This window comes from Suncus etruscus, chromosome 14, assembly GCF_024139225.1.
Source record: "Suncus etruscus isolate mSunEtr1 chromosome 14, mSunEtr1.pri.cur, whole genome shotgun sequence".
NCBI lineage: Eukaryota > Metazoa > Chordata > Mammalia > Eulipotyphla > Soricidae > Suncus > Suncus etruscus.
Window position 1 is genome coordinate 94,913,234 of NC_064861.1, and position 23,421 is coordinate 94,936,654.

General features: G+C 42.6%; 1 protein-coding gene across 1 annotated transcript; it reads left to right on the forward strand.

Annotated features, from left to right (window-relative positions):
• The first annotated feature begins 990 nt into the window (after positions 1–990).
• Positions 991–11,847, forward strand: LOC126028670 (uncharacterized). Its single transcript, XM_049787607.1, has 7 exons — positions 991–1,121; positions 1,237–1,352; positions 2,465–2,577; positions 5,935–5,957; positions 6,413–7,347; positions 10,204–10,415; positions 11,674–11,847. Exons 1-7 carry the CDS (start codon positions 991–993, stop codon positions 11,845–11,847), a joined length of 1,704 nt encoding a protein of 567 aa, XP_049643564.1.
• The last annotated feature ends 11,574 nt before the right edge of the window (positions 11,848–23,421 follow it).

Genomic DNA, 23,421 nt, shown 5'->3' on the forward strand with positions numbered 1-23,421 from the left:
CATTCTGCAGGGAGGTGAGGTCACTGCGCACAAACCCATATCAGGTCTGGCCGCCTCCCTCCCACAGGCATGGATACAGCGACATTCACACGGACTCCTGAGCCTGCACTCCTGGCAACAAGAAGAGCCTGCAGCTGCTCTGCATGTCTGTGTAAAGGCAGAATCCGCCCAGGGAAGAAAGGCTGAGTAAGTGCTCATGGCTGGGGCAGAAACAGATCTAGGGGCAGAGCCACAGAGGGCGGGAGAATAGATTCTTCCCCTGCAGTGATGGCTGAGCTGGTAATGGGATGAGAGTCCCAGTCTCTCCACCAATACTCTTGTAGGTACCTGTAATCCTCACCCAGGGAGAATATGGGGGACAGTCCCATTCGTGATGAAACAGTTAAGATGCCAACCTCATAGTTACCAATCCATCTGCAGTTACCAGATTCCTGCAGGACAGGACTCATGGATGAAAAATTGCTGTGTAGAGGGTAACTCAGAGCACTTTCGAATAAAGTGTAGAATGAATGCAAAATAATGAGTGGGAAATCCATGTACATATTTTGAGATTTTTTAAATTTTATTTTGTTGAAACCATTATGATAGACAAAGTCCTTCGTAGTTGAGTTTCAGATATCCAGTAAATCAGGGCCAATCCCACCACTCCTGTCAACCTCCCTCCATCAATGTTGACCAAGAGAACCCCGTAACACCCCTATTGCCTGCCAGCCTGCCCATTTAATGTTTAGATTGTTGGAGTTTGGGTCTCTTGATTTCATTGTTGTTGACTTTGGCTTGGCTATTTAGTTCTGTCCCTTTCTTTTTCTATTTTTTTCTCCACCAATGCACCTGAGGCTGTAATCTATGGAGCACAGAAAATGCAGTATTTAGGGTTTTTTTTCTTGAAAAAGTGTTTTACCTCCTGAGACCTGTTCTGCCAGGGCCAAGAGGTGCAGGAGAATACCAGCACTAAAATGGGGCTGGAGGCCAGAATTAAGAAAGGGGCTCATGGGTAAATATGACCACTGGAAGGAGCACCCATTCAGCCCCAATGCTTTGAACCCTCTGAGCGGCAGTGCCAGCCTGTCCCCTGCTATGTCCAAAACCACTGCTGGTGGACAGAGCGATCAGGTGGCAATGTGATATCCAAAATGTCTGGGAGGCCCCAGCCACCAGCAGCCTCAAGGGTAAGTCCCTTTCTGGGCCTGTCATCGAGGAAGTGGCTGCCCTCTGTCTCCTCGGTGCATTTGGCAGGAGACTGCAAAGGACCGACCCTAGTGACAGGTTTCACCCTTTCCCGTACTATGCGCTGATCATGCTGCTGCAAACAGGTGCCAAGGCCTCCCTGCCACTGCCTGGTCTCCCCACAGGTACCAGATTGGCCCCCCAACAAGGCTGGAGTGAGGAATCCAAGCCCAATAGGAGACAGTCTCAGAAAGCAAGTGACAGTCCCTGGCCTGGTCCCTGACTGGTGGGAGCTAAGAGGCTTTCAACACCTTGCCTAGAGAGGAGTCCCTGAGTCTGCCTGGAGCCACCTGCTCGCTTGTCCATCTGTCTGTCCATCCATCCACAACTGGCCTCCTTCCCCATCTACAATTCCCGCCCTGGGCTGGGCCTGGCAGTAATCTTGCTCAGCAGATGCCTACCTAGGAAACAGAGGGGCCCAGAGGGGTGCAGCAGGCAGGCGTGGCCAGGGACCCCAAGCCCTATGACCATGCTGTCCCCCTTTAACATATTTGGATCCAAAGTCTAAACAGCTAAACCAAGATAGCAGCTCTATCTCTTTCTCCACAACCATCTTGCTTAGAGTTCTGGACCCTTGGGTGCAAACGTGGCTCCAGCCCCCAGCAGGCTCAGTGTCCAGGACTGCTCTGGCCCTTGGAGCTGTGATGGGAAGGGAGGCAGGATGTGCAGACGGTGTATTATTGGTTTACACTGTTACAGGGTATGTTTTTTGTTAGCTTCAATGAATGATTCAAATATTTTACACCAGGAAGGACTTACTCAGTATCACTGCAGCTGTGCTTTCTGTCTCCTTTTAGTATTCAAAACAGTTGATGAGCCCAGAATTTGAGGGGGCCGAGATGTCCCCCCACACCTGCCTCCCCTCTCCCTGAGGCGGAATGAACTCAATGGAATTTTGTAATCCCTGTTATGTAAAGCAACGACATTCTCATTTACACATTCTTCTTCTTAAAAAGCAAATTTAACTGGGGGAAAAGTGTTTTTACTTTATCCTAGACACACAGCTCTGTGCTTTCTGCAGTGAGAGAAAGAATGTTTACTGCGTGAACAGCATCAATCCAGGGCTGCAGAGATGGCATCTGTGGACCAATTGCTCATTGGGTAGGGTCTGACTTGATGGGAATGGGGGAAGAACACCCGAGCCCAAGATTACAGCACCATTCAAGGTCAAGAACAATTTTGAGGCGAAAGTGATTGCTTGGGAATGTTGAGTCAGTTTGACTTTCTGTCCACACAGGTGTCATGGGTGCCTCCAAAGGTACCCTCAATCTTGTGAACTCTGTGAGGGCACCACAGAAATCAGCAGCTCTGAGTCAGCTCTCCCAGTCAACCAAGGCTCGATTTGCCTACGTGAGTAGAGACAAGTTTTGTCATACATTGTTGTCCAGGGCAGCAGCCAAAGCAAAGCAGCAATTAAGTATCTTGGAAAGTTCTTTTGAAAATAATGTTTATTGAGAACAATGTGAATTTCAAGTCTTTCACAATTATATTTGAGGCAAGATAGTGACAGTGAATTAGGGACATTCCCACCACCAGTGTTTTCCTCCCACCCCCAACCCCTGTTCTCAGCATACATCCCCTACCTCCTTGCTTTGCCCCTTGGACTGCTCATGCAGCAGGTTCCTTTTGTAAATTGTAGAATTATTGTATTACTATTGTATTATTATTGTATTATTATTGTAGATTGGGTATCTTGATTCTGTTGTCATTGAATTTGAGTTTTGTGATTAGGTCTGATCATTTGTAATTTTCACTCAATGATCATGAGATTGCTTGCTCCTGCTACCATCCACTTTTTTTCTCCTCTCAATTTATGAGGCAGAGCAAGATGATTCAGGTTATATAATTATGTTGGGAAGGAAAAAAAAGGAAAGCTGAGAGGAGCCCATCTAGAATCTATAAATATCATTTAAAAGAAGAGAGGGAAAAAACAAACTTAAACAAGCAATGACAAAAAATACAACAATAACAACAAAAACAACTAGAAAGAAAAAATAAGGACGGAAGGCTGTGGCAAGTTTGTGTGTGTGTGTGTGTGTGTGTGTTTGTCTCTCTGTGTGTGTGTTTGCATAGGCACAATAAGCATTGGGGAAATTACAAAGGGAATTTTCTTGGGATACAGGGTTTCTCCACCCTTCTAGCATACTGTCATGGGAACAACTACAGGCTCCAGACTATCTTGGAGAGTTTTATGGAATTTCACAGCTGCATCACAGAATCATTTCTACAGTATGTGTCTGAGCACAGAATCTGAACCCAAGCTGCACAACTCCCTCCTATGCAGAAGCAAACAGCAATTTAGATGCACTCACACAATCCAATTTAGATCCACTTATTTTTCCCTTAGTTAACTTAATGAGAAAAAGTAGTTAACTATACCTGGAGGTGTTCAGTGTTTTCTCCTGGACTCAGACATCATTTGCCTTGGCACTGAGTAAAAACAGGTTAGATCTAAATACCCAAGCCAAAGTCAATGACAATATAATCAAGAGATCCAAACTATATCAAGCTAAACACAAAATGGATCTGTTATACTAGTAGTTCAGGGGGCTAATAGGGAAGTTATGGGGTGCATGCTGGGAACTATAGAGGAGGGAGGTCCATAATGGTGGTGGGCCTGGCCCTAATTCACTGCCACTACATGCCTGAAATACAATTGTGACAGATTTCCCATTCACATAGCTTCAATAAAATAACAAAAGAAAATTATTTGACTTTGGGGACACTGAGAATCAAACTCAGGTCACCCCAAAAAGAACAAGTGCGGGCCCGGAGAGATAGCACAGCGGCGTTTGCCTTGCAAGCAGCCGATCCAGGACCAAAGGTGGTTGGTTCGAATCCCGGTGTCCCATATGGTCCCCCGTGCCTGCCAGGAGCTATTTCTGAGCAGACAGCCAGGAATAACCCCTGAGCACTGCCGGGTGTGACCCAAAAATAAAAAAAAAATAAATAAAAAGAACAAGTGCCCACCACCATACTATTTTTTTTAGCTCCCATTTGTGCTAAGTGAATTTTTTACTTAATAAATTACATTAAGATAACGCCCTGAACAAGAAGAGTGTCCCATCACACATTTGTAAGCATAAACACCTGGAAAATGGACTTACAGCTACTAGATCATTTCAGAGGTCCCACCCCCTTTCCCTGAGTTGCTTTTTCCATGATTGATACCTGAAGTTTAACTCTCTTATTTTATTGGCTGCATTTCTCTGGGATGTTGCATGACTTTCTTTAGCATATCTTTCCAGAAGACAATCGTGTGTCATAAACTAACATATCCATTCCTCTATTAGCAGCACCTGGTCAGCATTGAAATTATGGCTATAATAGGTAAAGAGTGATTCTTGCATAAAAGTCTATAACCTTGGTTGCTGATAAATGTATGTGTTATCTTGATTACATAGTTGCACAATGCCATAATGGAGACACAAGGTGTGGCATCTGGTTGCCACATACAAACTCTACTAGCGCATGATCTCCTAAAGTATATCTCAAAGCCAGAGACCATTGGGAGTGGTTGTTTTTTATATATCCTGGGAATAGTTGATATTTACTATTATTTCATTTTTGTTTTCTGTAATACTCCTAAGGCTGACAGGTTTAATATTTTCAAAGGCTAACAATTATTCACATCATATTGTTTAGTGAATAATCCTTTTCTTGAATTTCTTTAGGTGCTTCAGTATTTTTTCTAGCAATTTTATATTTTCTAAGACATTTTGGTTCAGAGTCCAGAAAAATAGCATAGGAGAAGGAAGGTACTTGTCTTGATCACAAGACATCCAATTTTGATGTCAGAATTAATTAGAGTCAACCAAACTCTATTAGAAGTGATCTAAAGGGCCGGAGAGATAGCGTGGAGGTAAGGTGTTTGCCTTACATGCAGAAGGATGGTGGTTAGAATCCTGGCATCCCATATGGTCCCCAGCGCCTGCCAGGAGCGATTTCTGAGTGTAGAGCCAGGAGGAACCCCTGAACACTGCTGGGTGTCACCCAAAACTCCCAAAAAAGTGATCTATATGCACAGAATTAGAGTACACTCTAAGCCCCACTCGGTGTGCTTCCTCCCCATAAAAGATAGATCCAGTTCTAATACTCAATCACAGTATTGGGCTCTGGCTCTCCCTCATGTTCCTTCATTTCTCTCTTTTTGACTTGCTCCATCCTCTGTGTCTTTGTATCTGGTGTGATGAGAACAAGTTTTAATTTTAACGTGTTTATTACTATATGTAGTATGTTTTCTGCTATTTATGAAAAGTCTTCTAATTCAAAGTTTAGGGAAAACTGCTCCTTTTCTTTATTTTTTTTTTAACTTTTTTATTTAAAGCATTGAGATTTACAAAATTCCTCATAGCTGACTTTTAGACATACAGTGTGTCAGTACCAATCCCACCACCAATAGTAACTTCTTTCCACCAATGTTCCCAGGGTTTATGCCATACTTCCTCCCAGCTTGCCATCTTTTTTATCTTATATGTAAATTGAGTTTAATAATCCATTAAGGATGCATTTGTGTGTGTTGACTTTTTCATTTTCTAACATGACTTGACTATTGAGTTTATTTTCATGATGATGCATTCAACTTCCTCTTCTTGCTGTTACAGGATCCTTAACCAAGCTAAGACCTTTTTATCTGAAGACTGACTCTCCCATGAATAGCACCGAGATTATTCTCTGCCTCATTGTGTTTCTTATTGTCTTATGCAGGGGCTGAGGAGATACTACAGCAAGTAATATACTGGCCTTGCTAGATGTTGAACAGGTTTAGATTTCCAGCTCCCTTTTGGGTCACAGTCTACTCCACCCAGGATTCCTAAGTGCAGAGCCTGATTAAGTACTATGTACTGCCATATTTGGTCCAAACCAAATATGAATGAATGAATGAATAAATGACTGAATGACCATGGGGCTGGAGAGATAGCGCAGCTGTAGGGTGTTTGCTTTGCACGTGACTGACCCAGATGGATCTCGGTTTGATCCCCAGCATCCCATATGGTCCCCCAAGCCAGAAGGGATTTCTGGACGCATTGCCAGGAATAACCCCTGAGCATCACTAGGTTGGCCAAACAACAAACAAAAAATTACTGAACAATCCAACAAATAAATAAGTGAGTAATTAAAATCTTAGGCTAACCCCCACAAGAGCAAAAGCCTAAATGTTCTCTTGGTGTGAAATGTATGTCAGGAGCATTCTTGATGAGAGAAATGATTATTGCCCTCTCTCAGAGAACGGTGTTTGTACTAAGAGCACACCCTTAAAGGATGTGACAGTTGCAGTGATTATACTCTTAGAGATTCTCCTAGGAGCACTGGGAAATTTCTCTCTTCTTTGCCATTACTTACTCCTTAACTGCACTGAAGCCCGGGTGAGAACCACAGACTTGATTCTCATGCACATGACTATATCCAACTCTTTGCTCATTGCCTCACAAGGAGTCCCCCGGGCACTGGCAACTTTTGGGCTCAAATATTTCTTCACTGAATTGGGATGTGATCTTCTTTTGTATGTTCTGAGAGTGGGCAGGGGCATGTCCATTGGCACCACCTGCCTCTTGAGTGTCTTCCAGGCCATTATGATCAGCCCCATGAACTCCTGCTGGAAGGATCTGAAAGTCAAAGCTCCCCAGTATGTCACATGTTCCATTGCCTTGTGCTGGATTTATTATATGACAGCTAATCTTTTTTTTCCTCTGCACATATTTTATGTATCTAATGAATGGAACATAAAAAACATCACAAAGAGAATAGATTTTGGATTCTGTAGTAGTACTGATGTTGAGGAAGTCTCTGGAGTAGTCTATTCAGCATTGATTGTGTTCCCTGAAGTTGTGTGTTCTGTGCTCATAGTCTGGACCAGTGGCTCTATGATTCTCTTCCTGTACAGGCACAAGCAAAGACTCCAACACATTCATAGCAGTCAAGTTTCTTCCAGATCTTCAGCTGGGTCCAGAGCCACCCAAAGAATACTCGTTCTGGTGAGCGCCTTTGTGTGTTTTCACACAATCACCTCTATCTTTTATATGTGTTTGCATCTAGTTGATTATGATGCATTGTTGGTTAATATTGCAAATATTATATCTGTGTGTTTTCCTGCTGTGAGCCCCTTTCTGGTTAAAAAACGTATTCCCACTGTATTCAGGGTATCATTTGCACTGTTAATATAAAGAAAATCCCATGATCACATCCCAAATAATTAACACATATATTTTGGTTCAAGGTTTCTAGTTTATTTAAGAATATTACTTTTGCCATATATATTGCCTTTTCATTGCTCAAAAAATTAAAACTTAAAAACAAATCATATGTTGACTAAATGCACCTTGTCACATAAAAAATATCGAGTTTTATCTCAGTGTAGTGTGGAACTTTAATGGGTTTATAGAGTTTGCATTTAGAGATGTGCTTAAAGAACTCCCATACTCAGAACTAAGAGTAGAATAAATGCCAAAACATGAGTGCATCCTGTGGAGAATCTATGTGTATATAGATTTATTTTTTTAAATAAAAATGTTTTATCTTCATCTGGATGTACCACAAAGTTAATTGACATAATAACTGTGTCTTGGTGAAAACGTGGTTTAGGAGATATGGAGAATATGAATGCTTTCTGCAACAGAGAAAAGTATTTAGGCATGAAAACATAGTAATACTGGGAAGCAGAGATGAGCTGGGTGTACTTTTGTTCCTTTGATTTAGTCTCATTAGATCTGGTAAAAAAAAAAAAACCTCCTGAGTCCATTACAGTTTGATGGCAGCTTTGAGATGAAAGTGGTTTCTCAGAGATGTTGCATCTTATTGGCTTTCTGTCCTCACAGTGAGTGGTCTTAGGTGCATCCCCGGGACCCTCAAACTGAGAACTCTGTGTGGACACCACTAGAAACAGCAGCTCCCAGTCAATCGAGGTTTTCCATCCCATGGACATATATGCCAATGTGTGTATGTAGAATTTGTATTCTATATTCTCAGCAAAAATAAAATCGTGGGATCATTTTATGCTGAATTTCCAGACAGCATCACTGAATCACTGAATTGTTTTCAGCATGTGTCTGAATACAGGATCTAAACTAGAATCGATAAATTCCTTTCTATCCAGAAACAAACATATTAGTATGTGGTTCATTCAAAGAAACCACATTTGTGGGGGAGGGGAGTGTTCTGTTTATGACTGAAACCCAAATACAATCATGCTTGTAAACATGATGCTTAAATAAAAATTTTATTAAAAAACTAAAATACCACATTTGAACACAGCCTTTTCTTTTGTGAAGTAAATTATTTTGGTCAAAATGGAGTCTGGGCCACACCAAATAATATTCTGGGCTTAGTTCTGACTTGGTGTTTAGAGATAACTACTGGCAGCTTTGGAGAGATCATATAAGGTGTCACAGATCAAACTTGGGTTTGATCCAAGTTTGGGTTTGGGTCCACTTTCAAAGCAAAATCCCCATCCCCTATTTAGTTAAGGGAATATTTATTTTAAAAGTCACAGACGGGGGCTGGAGAGATAGCATGGAAATAGGGCATTAGCCTTGCATGCAGAAGGATGGTGGTTCGAATCCCGGCATCCCATATGGTCCCCTGAGCCTGCCAGGAGTGATATCTGAGTGTAGAGTCAGGAGTAATCTCTGAGTGCTGCTGGATGTGACTCCAAAACAAAACAAAACAAAATGTCACAGAGGGGTTGGAGCTAGAGCAAAGCAGGGAAGACATTTGCTTTGTATGCAGCCAACCTAGTGAGATCCCTGGATTCCCAAATGCTTTGCTCATAAAATTGGCTAAGGGCTGGAGAGACAGTATGGGATATTTGCCTTGCACACATCTGACCCAAATTAAATCCCTGATATCATATGTGGTTTGCAGAATTAGCTCTATACATCGCAAGGTGTGATTCAAAACAAAAACAAACACCTGTTTGATGTCATGAATATAGTAGGGGCTAATTAACCCAGTTCTGATGAAGAGAACAACTTAGACCAATTCTTCATTCTGTTTCTATCCCACATTGAATGAAAAAAACTTGAAAGTCTTCATATATGTTGTTCCTTTCCATGTGCAAAAATGTACTAATTTGAGCTGGAGCCATTCTACAATAGGTAAAGTGCTTGTCTTGTGTGTATCTGACCAGGGTTTGCTCATCAGATGGTTCGAGTCTCACCAGAAGGGATTCCTAAACCCAGAGTAAGCCCTGAGCACCTCTGGACAGCCCCATCACCCAAAAAGTGGAACAAAACAGTAAATGCTTAAAGGCTTTTGAATAGCAAATTTGCAAATGGTCACAGTCCACATTTTACCATGTCTTTTATTACATATTTTAGGTCACTCGCAACAAAAAGAACATATGAATCAGGTTGAGGGGCTAAAAAATAATACACAGATTGGGTGCTTGACTTGCACCTGGCCAACTTCTGTTCCACCACTAGCACCTAATATTATTCTCTGTGCCCTGCAGGAGTAATTCTGAGTGCAGAGCCAGGAGTAAGCCCTGAGCATTGCTGGAATTAACCTAAAGGAGAAAGAAAACAGGATAATACATCATGTAGGTCTGATTTGTAAGCAGAACTTCTGAGCTGGTCTCAATGTTTCTGTGTAGCGGGCAGAATTTTCTCAAATGCACATGTGTGTTTGTGTGTGTGTATGTGTATGTGTGTGTAGGGGAAATAGAGCAACAGTGCTTAGGAGCTTAGCTTAGCTTAGGAGCTACATCTGGCTCGAGGTTCAGATCACACCCAGCAGTGCTCTGGAATCCATCAAGTCTACAGTGTGCAAAGCCTTTGCTCAGCTCATTGAGCTGTTTTCTCAGCCCAGGTGCTAGCTTTTTATTCCCATCTTCACCACATCCAGGACACCAACACCTTAGCACAATAGGATGTGTCCCAAATATCAAACAAAGAATCAGCAATGGAGGTGCGAGAATGAACACAGGATGTGCGAGTGTATTGAATTAAGTCCTCAGGTTCCAACCCTGGAAAACTGCAGATGCGGGCCTGGAGACAGAAGGCAGCCTGGAAAATAATGCACACACATGCATGTCACAAGAAGAGGTTTTGGAAGAGTTCCCCATGTTACCATACACTCCTATTAGCCAACCAACAGCTTCAAATCACTTCGTGGAGCTCTGGAAAATCAAAGGGGAAGACCCTTATTCCTTTTCAAGCATTTTATCTGAAGAAAAATGTCACACTTGGAAGGTGGGACCATCCAGTTTCCACACCTATCCAAGGCTCTACATTCAATGAGTAATAATTCATGATTGATTGAGGTAGTAACAGACAAATCCTATAATCCCACAAGAGTGGGTGAAGGAGACGGGGAGTCAACGGACAAAAGTCCCATTGAGGGAACCAGCTCCATCCTCTCACCTCTTACCACCTCAGTATCACCGCTGGCATTACAAAGGCAGGTGGTCTACTTTGATATATATATAAATTTATAATATAAATATATTTATATATATTTATAAAATATTTTATTTATTTTTTGTTTGTTTTCCAGGCCACACCTGTTTGATGCTCAGGGGTTATTCCTGGCGACGCGCTCAGAAATTGCCCCTGGCTTGGGGGGACCATATGGGATGCCAGGGGATCGAACCATGGTCCTTTCTTTGGCTAGCGCTTGCAAGGCAGGCACCTTACCTCTAGCGCCACCTCGCTGGCCCCAAATATTTTATATTTATATATAATATTTATATTTATAATATATAATATTTATATTCTTAATATATAATATATATTTATGGTTATATTTATATCTAGCATATAAATATATAAATATAAAATAAAATCTACCCAGTATCTATCTAGATCAATTATCCATTAGTTAAATCCATCAAGTAAAAACAAAGGGACCTTGTGATCAACACAGGATGGAGACACCCCACAAGTCAATCATATTTTCTACATTTTGACTAGATTTTCCTTAAGTCGAACTTAAAACCAGCTCACAGCGCTTACAGCATAATTTTTTTTCAACTGCAAACAAGGTAATGACCAACTTTGACTAGAGTGTGGTAGGCTGGTATGAGTGTGGTCTTTGGGAGGGAGGGTGGGAGCAGGGACCCCACACATCAAGGGGAAAGGCCTCTAAGGATGCCCCAAGACTCCCTCCACAGGTCACACATAAAAACAAATCTCATCCTGGGACATAAAATGGTCTGGCTTTATATCACAGGAAACACAAGGGTTCCACACAGTGTCCCAGGAAGCCAGATTCCCCCTGAGTCTCTCAAGTACCTTCTCTGGGACAGGTCACCCCACTTCTCTCCATGATCACTGCGGGTCCAATAGTTGAAGCTTGTGACCTGGAAGCATCTGTAAAGTCACAGAACTCTGTTCTCTTTCTCCAGACCTGAGTTCCTACAGGACTCTGAGGCACTAGTGCCTTGTCAGATCCAGCACCAGCCCACGACTCCACAGGCAGGGAGTTGCATGCTCTTGGTCTTGGGCAAAGCGAGGAGACTGGGGCATCATCCAGGCCTTGGAAGGGGCTTCAGGGTGGAACGCTTCCTTTCTTGCTTCCATCCTGAAGCCAAGGAAGGTCCTCACCACCAAGTCCCTGGTTCTCGAGCCCCAAGCAAGTACATATGCTCTCAGCCACGCCCAGAGCAGAAGTGAAGATTGTTGAGATGGCCCCATTATATAAACCCATAGTTGGGCAGAGCTTGCTCTTATTGGCTGAAAGTGTTTAACTCCCAGCCAATTGTACCTCAGTTTCACCTGGAGCAGTGTTTATGGGCGTGTCTTATTCATTTGTCTAGGGTGGTAAACCTCCTTCTACTGTCTTTTCAGGGCCCCTGGGCCTCATGCCACCACTTTCAGAGTTAGGATTTCCTCTCTGAATCTTTCCCACTCCTACCTCTATAAAATTTGGGTCCAATATAAACATCTAGTTTATCTTACCAACTAAACAATTGAGTTCAAATAATGCAGTTTGTTCAGAAATGCTAGCTGAATGTTGCCTATAACTTTGTGAAAGTTTTAAATAAAGAGATGTAATAGCAAAAAATAATTACATTAATAGATAATATAGTTTACTTGACAAAATGAGGCATTTTTGTTTTCCTTTTTTCCACTTTGGGGCCACACCCAGTTGTACTCGGGCTTACACATGTCTGTGTTTAGAATCATTCCTGGTGGGGCCAAGGAAACCTTGGTTGACTGAAGACAAGGCAAGTGCTTTCCCGACACTGTCCTATCTCTTCAGTCTCTCCTTTGTGTTTCTCAAAGTTCACACTCTAGACAAGGGGTCCTCAAAAATTTTAAATAGGGGGCCAGTTCACTGTCCCTCAGAGCATTGGAGGGTCTGACTGTAGTAAAAACAAAACTTATGAACGAATCCTTATGCACACTGCATATATCTTATTTTGCAATGAAGAAACCAAACAGATACAAATACAATATGTGGTCCGTGGGCCATAGTTTGAGGACCACTGCTCTAGACCATGTATCTGTCCAGAATCAGCACTGAATATGAAAGGATTTGTGAAGGATGTGAAAGAGGAGTTTGTGAAAGCTTAGTTCAAAAGCTTCAGAGAGGAGCCCAGCTTTATCCCCAAGTCTTCTGCCACCCACTATCATCTCGTCTCCAGGGGATTGTAGAAATATTTGTGAATCTGCACAAGGACAACTCAGTTTGGTTCCCACTCTGCGGTAGCCTCTTTGCCCCCCCTCTAAGGAGGAGATTGGTGAGCACAGTACAAAAGCCTAGCTGTTGGCCCTTGTGTACCTTGAACACTACAACAGCAGTAAATAACCTCTCCTTGTGGCATTAATCCCTTTGGATGGGCTTGGATGGAGGTGGACGGTGATGAAGGCCTTTCTCCTCCAGCACAGAACCACGTGGCTCCAACTCCTCCAACCGGCAGGCTTTAGGAAATATCAGCTTTATTTGCCCTGGCCAACATGTGCGGCCTATAATCACGATTTATGCTGAATTCCTATTCAGCCCTTTTTCGCCCCTTTTTGGCCCTGAGGTCAAACCTTTTGAAACCTCCCCAAGACCCCTCCCAGAAATGGGAGGTTCTTTCTTGTAGGTAAGCTTACACAAAGAATAGGGGTTGGGTTACATCTCCTGTCACAGCCAAATGACTTCTGCTCTCCATAACACCCAAAATGCACTGTGTGGTACACCCCTAAACATTACCTTGCTTCTAAACTGTGTGTATGAACCAGACTGAGGATATCTGTGTCTGCCTAAGTGAGAACATTTTTTTCCTGGAGCTGAACATCAAACAGCAGGAGTAACCCTGATTAGGAGATGCTCATACTATATGGGAGGGCACCTGACCTTTCCCCTTGTCTCATCTCTTTTTTTTTTTTTTTTTTTAATGCATAATTTTTTTTTATTTAAACACCTTGATTACATACATGATTGTGTTTGGGTTTCAGTCATAAAAGGAACACCACCCATCACCAGTGCAACATTCCCATCACCCAAGTCCCAAATCTTCCTCCTCCCCACCCAACCCCCGCCTGTACCCTAAACAGGCTCTACATTTCCCTCATACATTCTCAATATTAGGACAGTTCAAAATGTAGTTATTTCTCTAACTAAACTCATCACTCTTTGTGGTGAGCTTCCTGAGGTGAGCTGGAACTTCCAGCTCTTTTCTCTTTTGTGTCTGAAAATTATTATTACCAGGGTGTCTTTCATTTTTCTTAAAACCCATAGATGAGTGAGACCATTCTGCGTTTTTCTCTCTCTCTCTGACTTATTTCACTCAGCATAATAGATTCCATGTACATCCATGTATAGGAAAATTTCATGACTTCATCTCTCCTGACAGCTGCATAATATTCCATTGTGTATATGTACCACAGTTTCTTTAGCCATTCGTCTGTTGAAGGGCATCTTGGTTGTTTCCAGAGTCTTGCTATGGTAAATAGTGCTGCAATGAATATAGGTGTAAGGAAGGGGTTTTTGTATTGCATTTTTGTGTTCCTAGGGTATATTCCTAGGAGTGGTATAGCTGGATCGTATGGGAGCTCGATTTCCAGTTTTTGGAGGAATCTCCATATCGCTTTCCATAAAGGTTGAACTAGACAGCATTCCCACCAGCAGTGGATAAGGGTTCCTTTCTCTCCACATCCCCGCCAACACTGTTTATTCTCATTCTTTGTGATGTGTGCCATTCTCTGGGGTGTGAGGTGGTATCTCATCGTTGTTTTGATTTGCATCTCCCTGATGATTAGTGATGTGGAACATTTTTTCATGTGTCTTTTGGCCATGCGTATTTCTTCTTTGTCAAAGTGTCTGTTCATTTCTTCTCCCCATTTTTTGATGGGGTTAGATGTTTTTTTCTTGTAAAGTTCTGTCAGTGCCTTGTATATTTTGGAGATTAGCCCCTTATCTGATGGGTATTGGGTGAATAGTTTCTCCCACTCAGTGGGTGGCTCTTGTATCCTGGGCACTATTTCCTTTGAGGTGCAGAAGCTTCTCAGCTTAATATATTCCCATCTGTTAATCTCTGCTTTCACTTGCTTGGAGAGTGCAGTTTCCTCCTTGAAGATGCCTGTAATGTCCTGTAGTGTTTTGCCTATGTGCTGTTCTATATATCTTATGGTTTTGGGGCTGATATCGAGGTCTTTAATCCATTTGGATTTTACCTTTGTACATGATGTTAGCTGGGGGTCTAAGTTTAATTTTTTGCAAGTGGCTATCCAATTGTGCCAACACCACTTGTTGAAGAGGCTTTCCCTGCTCCATTTAGGATTTCCTGCTCCTTTATCAAAAATTAGATGGTTGTATCTCTGGGGAACATTTTCTGAGTATTCAAGCCTATTCCACTGATCTGAGGACCTATCTTTATTCCAATACCATGCTGTTTTGATAACTGTTGCTTTGTAGTACAGTTTAAAGTTGGGAAAAGTAATTCCTCCCATATTCTTTTTCCCAATGATTGCTTTAGCTATTCGAGGGTGTTTATTGTTCCAAATGAATTTCAAGAGTGTCTGATCCACTTCTTTGAAGAATGTCATGGGTATCTTTAGAGGGATGGCATTAAATCTGTATAATGCCTTGGGGAGTATTGACATTTTGATGATGTTAATCCTGCCAATCCATGAGCAGGGTATGTGTTTCCATTTCCGTGTGTCCTCTCTTATTTCTTGGAGCAGAGTTTTATAGTTTTCTTTGTATAGGTCCTTCACATATTTAGTCAAGTTGATTCCAAGATATTTGAGTTTGTGTGGTACTATTGTGAATGGGGTTGTTTTCTTAATGTCCATTTCATCCTTATTACTATTGGTATATAGAAAAGCCATTGATTTTTGTGTGTTAATTTTGTAGCCTGCCACCTTGCTATATGATTCTATTGTTTCTAGAAGCTTTTTGATAGAGTCTTTAGGGTTTTCTAAGTAGAGTATCATGTCATCTGCAAACAGTGAGAGCTTGACTTCTTCCTTTCCTATCTGGATTCCCTTGATATCCTTTTCTTGCCTAATCGCTATAGCAAGTACTTCCAGTGCTATGTTGAATAGGAGTGGTGAGAGAGGACAGCCTTGTCTTGTGCCAGAATTTAGAGGGAAGGCTTTCAGTTTTTCTGCATTGAGGATAATATTTGCCACTGGCTTGTGGTAGATGGCCTTCACTATATTGAGAAAGGTTCCCTCCATTCCCATCTTGCTGAGAGTTTTGATCAAGAATGGGTGTTGGACCTTATCAAATGCTTTCTCTGCATCTATTGATATGATCATGTGGTTTTTATTTTTCTTGTTACTGATGTTGTGTATTATGTTGATAGATTTACGGATGTTAAACCAGCCTTGCATTCCTGGGATGAAACCTACTTGATCGTAGTGGATGATCTTCTTAACGAGGCATTGAATCCTATTTGCCAGGATTTTGTTGAGGATCTTTGCATCTGCATTCATCAGTGATATTGGTCTGTAATTTTCTTTTTTGGTAGCGTCTCTGTCTGGTTTAGGTATCAAGGTGATGTTGGCTTCATAAAAGCTATTTGGAAGTGTTTCTGTTTGTTCAATTTCATGAAAGAGTCTTGCCAAGATTGGCAGTAGTTCCTCTTGGAAAGTTTGATAGAATTCATTAGTGAATCCATCTGGACCTGGGCTTTTGTTTTTCGGCAGACATTTGATTACTGTTTTAATTTCATCAATGGTGATGGGGGTGTTTAGATATGCTACATCCTCTTCCTTCAACCGTGGAAGATTATAAGAGTCCAAGAATTTATCCATTTCTTCCAGATTCTCATTTTTAGTGGCGTAGAGTTTTTCAAAGTAGTTTCTGATTACCCTTTGAATCTCTGTCATATCAGTAGTGATCTCTCCTTTTTCATTCCTGATACGAGTTATCAAGTTTCTCTCTCTCTCTTTCTTTGTTAGGTTTGCCAGTGGTCTATCAATCTTGTTTATTTTTTCAAAGAACCAACTTCTGCTTTCGTTGATCTTTCGAATTGTTTTTTGAGTTTCCACTTCGTTGATTTCTGCTCTCAACTTTGTTATTTCCTTCTGTCTTCCTATTCTTGGGTCCTTTTGTTGAGCATTTTCTAGTTCTATTAGCTGTGTCATTAAGCTACTCAGGTAAGCTCCTTCTTCCTTCCTGATGTGTGCTTGCAAAGCTATAAATTTTCCTCTCAGTACTGCTTTTGCTGTGTCCCATAAGTTCTGAGAGTTTGTGTCTTTATTGTCATTTGTTTCCAGGAACCTTTTTATTTCCTCCTTGATTTCATCTCGGACCCACTGGTTATTGAGCATGAGGCTGTTTAACTTCCAGGTGTTAAAGTGTTTCTTCTGAGTCCCTTTGGAGTTCACAAATAATTTCAGAGCCTTGTGGTCAGCGAAGGTAGTCTGCAAAATTTCTATCCTCTTGATCTTATGGAGGTATGTTTTATGTGCCAGCATGTAGTCTATCCTGGAGAATGTCCCATGTACATTGGAGAAGAATGTGTATCCAGGTTTCTGGGGATGGAGTGTCCTATATATATCCACTAGGCCTCTTTCTTCCATTTCTCTCCTCAGGTCTAGTATATTCTTGTTGGGTTTCAGTCTGGTTGACCTGTCCAGTGTTGACAAAGCCGTGTTAAGGTCCCCCACAATTATTGTGTTGTTGTTGATATTATTTTTCAGATTTGTCAACAGTTGTATTCAATATTTTGCTGGCCCCTCATTCGGTGCATATATGTTTAGGAGAGTGAATTCTTCCTGCTCTACGTACCCCTTGATTAATATAAAATGTCCGTCTTTGTCCCTTACAACCTTCCTGAGTATAAAGTTTGCATTATCTGATATTAGTATGGCCACTCCAGCTTTTTTATGGGTGTTGTTTGCTTGGATAACTTTTCTCCAGCCTTTTATTTTGAGTCTATGTTTGTTCTGACTATTCAGGTGCGTTTCTTGTAGGCAGCAGAAGGTTGGATTGAGTTTTTTGATCCATTTAGCCACTCTGTGTCTCTTAACTGGTGCATTTAGTCCATTGACGTTGAGAGAAAGAATTGTCCTGGGATTTAACGCCATCTTTATTTCAAAATTTGGTGTGTCTTTTGGGTAGTCTTGTCTTAGATTAGGTCTTTCAGTTTTTCTCTTAAGACTGGTTTTGTGTCCGTGAAGTTTCTGAGCTGTTTTTTGTCTGTGAAACCATGTATTCTTCCATCAAACCGGAAAGTGAGTTTTGCTGGGTATAGTATTCTGGGTGAAGCATTCATTTCATTCAGTCTTGTCACAATATCCCACCATTGCTTTCTGGCATTGAGCGTTTCTGGTGACAGGTCTGCTGTAAATCTCAGGGAAGCTTGCTTGAACATGATTTCCCCTTTTGATCTTGCTGTTTTCAGAATTCTGTCTCTATCTGTGGGATTTGTCATTGTGACTAGGATGTGTCTTGGGGTGGTTTTTCTGGGGTCTCTTTTGGTTGGTACTCTTCGGGCATGCAGGATTTGATCACATATATTCTTTAGCTCTGGAAGTTTCTCTTTAATGATGTTCTTGACCATTGATTCTTCCTGGAAATTTTCTTCCTGGGTCTCTGGGACTCCAATGATTCTTAAGTTGTTTCTGTTGATCTTATCATAGACTTCTATTTTCATCTGTTCCCATTCTTTGACTAATTTTTCCATTGTCTGCTCATTTGCTTTAAGTTTTTTGTCCAATCTCTCCTGCTGTATGGAATTGTTATGTATCTCATCTTCCACAGCACCAAGTCTATTCTCAGCTTCTGATACCCTGTCCCAGAGCTTATCCATTTTGTCATTCACTTCGTTTACTGACTTTTTCAGTCCTGTTAGTTGACATGTTATTTCAGTTTGGAGTTTTGTGATTTCTGCCTTCATATTTTCTTGGTTCTTATTAGTGTTCTGTTCAACTCGATCCATGGTTTCTTGGAGTCTGTTGAGCACCTTCCATATTGCTAGTCTAAAGTCCTTATCGGAGAGGTTGATTAGTTGTTCAGTCATTATCTGGTCCTCAGAATTGTCATCTTCATTCTCTATGTCTGATGCTGGCCTGCGTTGTTTCCCCATTGTCACACTTGTATTGTGGGTTTTTCTACGTGTTGTGGTGGTATTCATTGTCTATATGATGTAGGCAGCACACTCCTCTGGCTCCTCCCTTTCTGGATGGGCTGACTTGCCTCTAAGGGAGGGGAGTCCTCCGTGGATGAAGCCTCACACTGGGTCAAATCTTAGGCCCGAGCATGCAACAGAGAAGACAGTCCAGAGAGAAATGTTTGCTTCTGTGATATAGCGCCGTTCTTAGTGTGATTTTTCCTTCTTGTTGCAATGGAGTTCTTTCCTTAGAAAGAGTGCACGGCCGCGTAGCGAAGCGGAGCGGCCGTGCTCCTCTGAGCCTCTTTTTGCCCCACTCGCAAGAGTTTCACGCAAGAGGACAGTAGACAGACATAGACAGGTCACACTCACAGTCTTTCACAGCTGAGCCCCACTGGGCCGGTGTACTTTCGCGGATTTTCCCCGCCTGGTGTCACACACAGGGAGCCAGCTTTTGCAAAGGATAGCCGGTTTTTATGCTCTGAAGTCCCTCCCTGAAAATGGCGTCTGGGCGAGCGAGGTTTCTGGAGGCTCTTTTTGCCCCACTCGCAAGAGTTTCACGCAAGAGGACAGTAGACAGACATAGACAGGTCACACTCACAGTCTTTCACAGCTGAGCCCCACTGGGCCGGTGTACTTTCGCGGATTTTCCCCGCCTGGTGTCACACACAGGGAGCCAGCTTTTGCAAAGGATAGCCGGTTTTTTCGTCTCATCTCTTAAATGAAATAACTGTATTAAGAAACACAGGAGATGGCGCCAGTAGGTGGCACTAGAGGTAAGGTGTCTGCCTTGCAAGCACTAGCCAAGAAAGGACTGCGGTTCGATCCCCCCGGCGTCCCATATGGTCCCCCCAAGCCAGGGACAATTTCTGATCACCTAGCCAGGAGTAACCCCTGGGCATCAAATGGGTGTGGCCCCCCAAAAAACAAACAAAAAGAAACACAGGAGTTTTATATTGTTCATTGATAAAATTGCTGCATTCATGCCATATCAGTGTCACTAGAGTCACATAGTGGGGACATTCAAACTGTCTGTTGAGGATGATGGATACACACCAGACAGACCCATCTTGGAAGAACAAGGCTGGCATAGCTGAGCAGGAAAGAAAGAGCCCCAGAGCTCTGCTTCCAGGGAAGAACAATTTCAGAGACAATGTAAAGACCTCATGGTCTCTGAACATACTGAGCATGTCTCCAGGTGTAAATGATACTAGTGAGGTCAGATCCCAAGATGTAGAAGTCACTCGTGAGTTCAAAATCACTGATGAGCTTAGATCACAGATGAGTAGGACACTTTAAAAAAAAGCATCCACCAGTCACTTTGGGAGAGTAACACAATTTATTTTAGGCAAAAAAGGGATATTTATATTAGGGGTGAGTAAGGTATGGACTTTATCAGCCAATCAAGTAGGATGTGGATGGAAATAATACAGAGTATATGCTTCTGTGTTTAGGGAAGACAGGGTAAAGAGATTAGGGAATGTAGGGTATGAGCTCTGGGTGTTAAAACATGTTGCATACTTAAGGTGATTTGTTACATCCAGGGAGAGGAGAAGTTCTGTCCTCAAAAGCTACAGGGGTTTCATTTGGGTCAAAGGCCTGAGCTTTGTCAAGCCCCCAAATCAACATGAGGTATGTCCCTAGTGACCCCTAAGCACTGATGTAGTGACTCTCATGTTTTCTTGCTCCACTAGGCCTGGGAATCAGCATGTCTGCAGGACTCAACATTGAACCAAGTGGACTCATTGACCAAGAAACACCTGCAGATTTCCTAGGTCTCTGAGCCACGATGAAGAGGTATCACCACATCATCAGTATATCAAAGGCCAGAATAGAAGCAGTCGCTTCTATTAGTAGTAGTAAATAAATAAATTACTAGTAGTAGTAATAAATAAAACAAAACCCAGGACAGAGGACTCTCACAGTGAGAAGAAAGCTTCAGGCTCTGTAACCAGGAACTGGAGATATGTGGGTCTGGAAGCAAATGCTGATGCAGGAAATAATATACACAGTGAAAGGAAGTAAAAACAGGTACAGGAATCCCAACACAGAAGCCTTCCATTTCTAAGAGGCAGATAGCTTAGTGGAGGAAGACTGGAGAATGGCCCATCTTTCCCAAGACCCGGGATTTTTATTAGCAAGAATGAGACCACACTCTAGGGTGAAGAATGAATACTGAGTAAGATAGAACCCAGTAATCAAACACCAGTTCTCAATATGAGGTGGATAATGAATACTGAGTAGAGTAAGACCCAGTTAATCCAATACTGCAGGTCATCAAAATGTCAAAACCAGATTAGAGACACCACCTACAAAATAAAAAGTTCAAAACTCAGGCCTTCAGAGTTCTAAGAGAGTTGAAAATATGCTGAAGACAAGTCTTAAATGCTTTGGCCTTAAAGTTCACTCCTTAACACCATAAGTCTACCCCCCCCCCCACACACACACACAGCTCTGTTGGGAAGAGGCCATGAAACTCTTAGAATCCCTTTAGTGAGCCAGATAACTCCTGGCTTGGCTGGGGCTACAGATCTGCATTTCTGGCTTTAGAGACCCATCCCCAGCCAGTACTGTCATAGCTAAGATTCACTGCTAGGGGGATGAGCATATCGGGAAAGGCCTTGTAACACCCTTCCAGCCTAAGACTTCAGTGAGCATCTTTGGGGAAATTTGTCCTTCTGGTTCCTCAGAGCTACTGGGTTCAAGCTTCAGAATCGAGGAATCGAACCCTTTCATGATGGGTTCAAGATGCCCTCTACAAAGTTTAAGTATTCAGTCAGTTGTAAGCATACTTTTAAAAATTTTTTATACTTTTTTCTGCTGAGCCAGCCTAGAGACTCCAAGGACCATAATCTCTCCAGGACCCACACCTGAGAAGCGCAGCCTCTCTGCTTCGCTATGCTGTTGCACTTATCTTTCAACCCATGAATTCCATTTCTCCACATTGTAAGAATCAATCTACAGCCTTACCAATGGAGAAATTTTGCAGTACACCCCCATGTTTAAAGAAATCAAGATGGCTGCTCTGATCATCTAAAAAGTAGGAAACAGCTAAGTATCCTCTCAAATAAGAGGTATAGTGTAGAATTATGGAAGATGTTCAGGGGGCTCAAAAAAAGCATCGATAGACTTGACTGGAGCACAATTAAGCATTAAGAGGATTTGACGACTGAAATTAGAAATTTTCACACTGAAATATCAGGTCTGAAAAACTGAGTTTATGCAACTCCTGCCAGGCATGGGCTTTGGGAAGACCCCATGTCGGAAGCTTCCTCCTTAGCCTAGGGAGTGCTGGGAGGCTTTGCAGGCCCCACAGCCGTCCCCCTTTTTATCCCCTGGACTCCAGGCCCTCCCTGGGTGATGGCTCAGATGGCCAGAAGTGGGTTCATGTGGACTCTTAGGGGTCCTCAGGTTTCCCCTCCCTCCATACTCCAGGGGGGAGGTGCATGGGGAGGAGGGCGGGCAGACGTCTGGCTTGTGGTTTCCCCTTTGATTCTGTAGGCCAGCTCTTGCCAGGTATGGGGTTTGGGGAGGCCCCATGCTGGAGGCATTCTTCCTAGCCTAGGGAGTGCTGGGATGCTTGGCAGGCCCCCAGCCGTCCCCTTCTTTCTCCCCTAACTCCAGGCCTTCCTTGGGTGTCAGCTCAGATGGCCATAAGTGGGTTCAGGTGGACTCTTGGGGTCCTCAGGCTTTCCCCTTCCCTCCGTACTCCAGAGGGGAGATGCAGGAGGGCGGCCAGATATCTGGCTTCCGGTTTCCCCTTTGATTCTGGAGGCTAGCTCTTGCCAGGTATGGGGTTTGGGGAGGCTCCATGCCGGAGGCCTTTTTCCTAGCCTGGGGAGTGCTGGGATACTTGGCAGGCCTCCAGCTGTTCCCCTTTTTCTCCCCAGGACTCCAGGCCTTCCCTGGACGCTGGTCCAGGTGGACTCTATAGAGGGCATCATGCTTTCCCCCTACCTCTCCCAACAATAATGGGAATGCGCTTTGGGAGGAGGACGGGCCATTCTAGCACTGGTTTACATTGGGACAGTCACTGGAAATTTTTTCTCCTTGGTCTCCTATTGATAGTATTGTATGCATATAGTTTATATATGCATAATATCCATCTTGTATTGTGACCTTGATACTGCCCTACAAAGCTCATTTCTAATCTTTTACTGCTCAGTCCTAACCCGTATTTTCCCCCATCTACCCATGTAGGTGCAGCTCATGACATGAAGCTCACCACATAGAGTGATGAGTGCAGTTAGAAAATAACTACACTGAAAACTATCATAACAATGTGAATAAATGAGGGAAATAGAAACCCTGTCTCACATCCAGGTGTGGGTGAGGTGGGGAGGAAGGAGATCTGGGAAATTGGTGGTGGGAATCTTGCACTGGTGAAGGGGGGTGTTCTTTACATGACTGTAATCATACAACTACAATCATATTTGTAATCACAGTGTTTAAATAAAGATAATTAAAACAAAACAACAAAGCAGCAACTGTAAGACTGAAGGTCCCTGGCACAGAGAAGTTCAACATCTGTTCCTGACTACTAAGTTTCTGAGTAACCTAAGCAGTGGACCACCAGGCCCACTGATCACTGCTTGGAAGAACCCACTGTGGAAAAAAAGAATATCAATTTTCACATTTTACTGAATCAAGATCTCCAAGAAAAATACCTGGATATATTTTTCAAAAAGCTTCTGGACATTACA

Excerpts from the sequence above, each read along its gene's own strand:
- LOC126028670 (XM_049787607.1), top strand. The coding sequence starts at position 991 with ATGGGTAAATATGACCACTGGAAGGAGCACCCATTCAGCCCCAATGCT. Across the intron at positions 2,578-5,934 it reads CCAAGGCTCGATTTGCCTAC|GGGCTGAGGAGATACTACAG; the intron begins GTGAGTAGAGAC and ends TGTCTTATGCAG. Across the intron at positions 10,416-11,673 it reads AAAAATGTCACACTTGGAAG|CGAGGAGACTGGGGCATCAT; the intron begins GTGGGACCATCC and ends TCTTGGGCAAAG.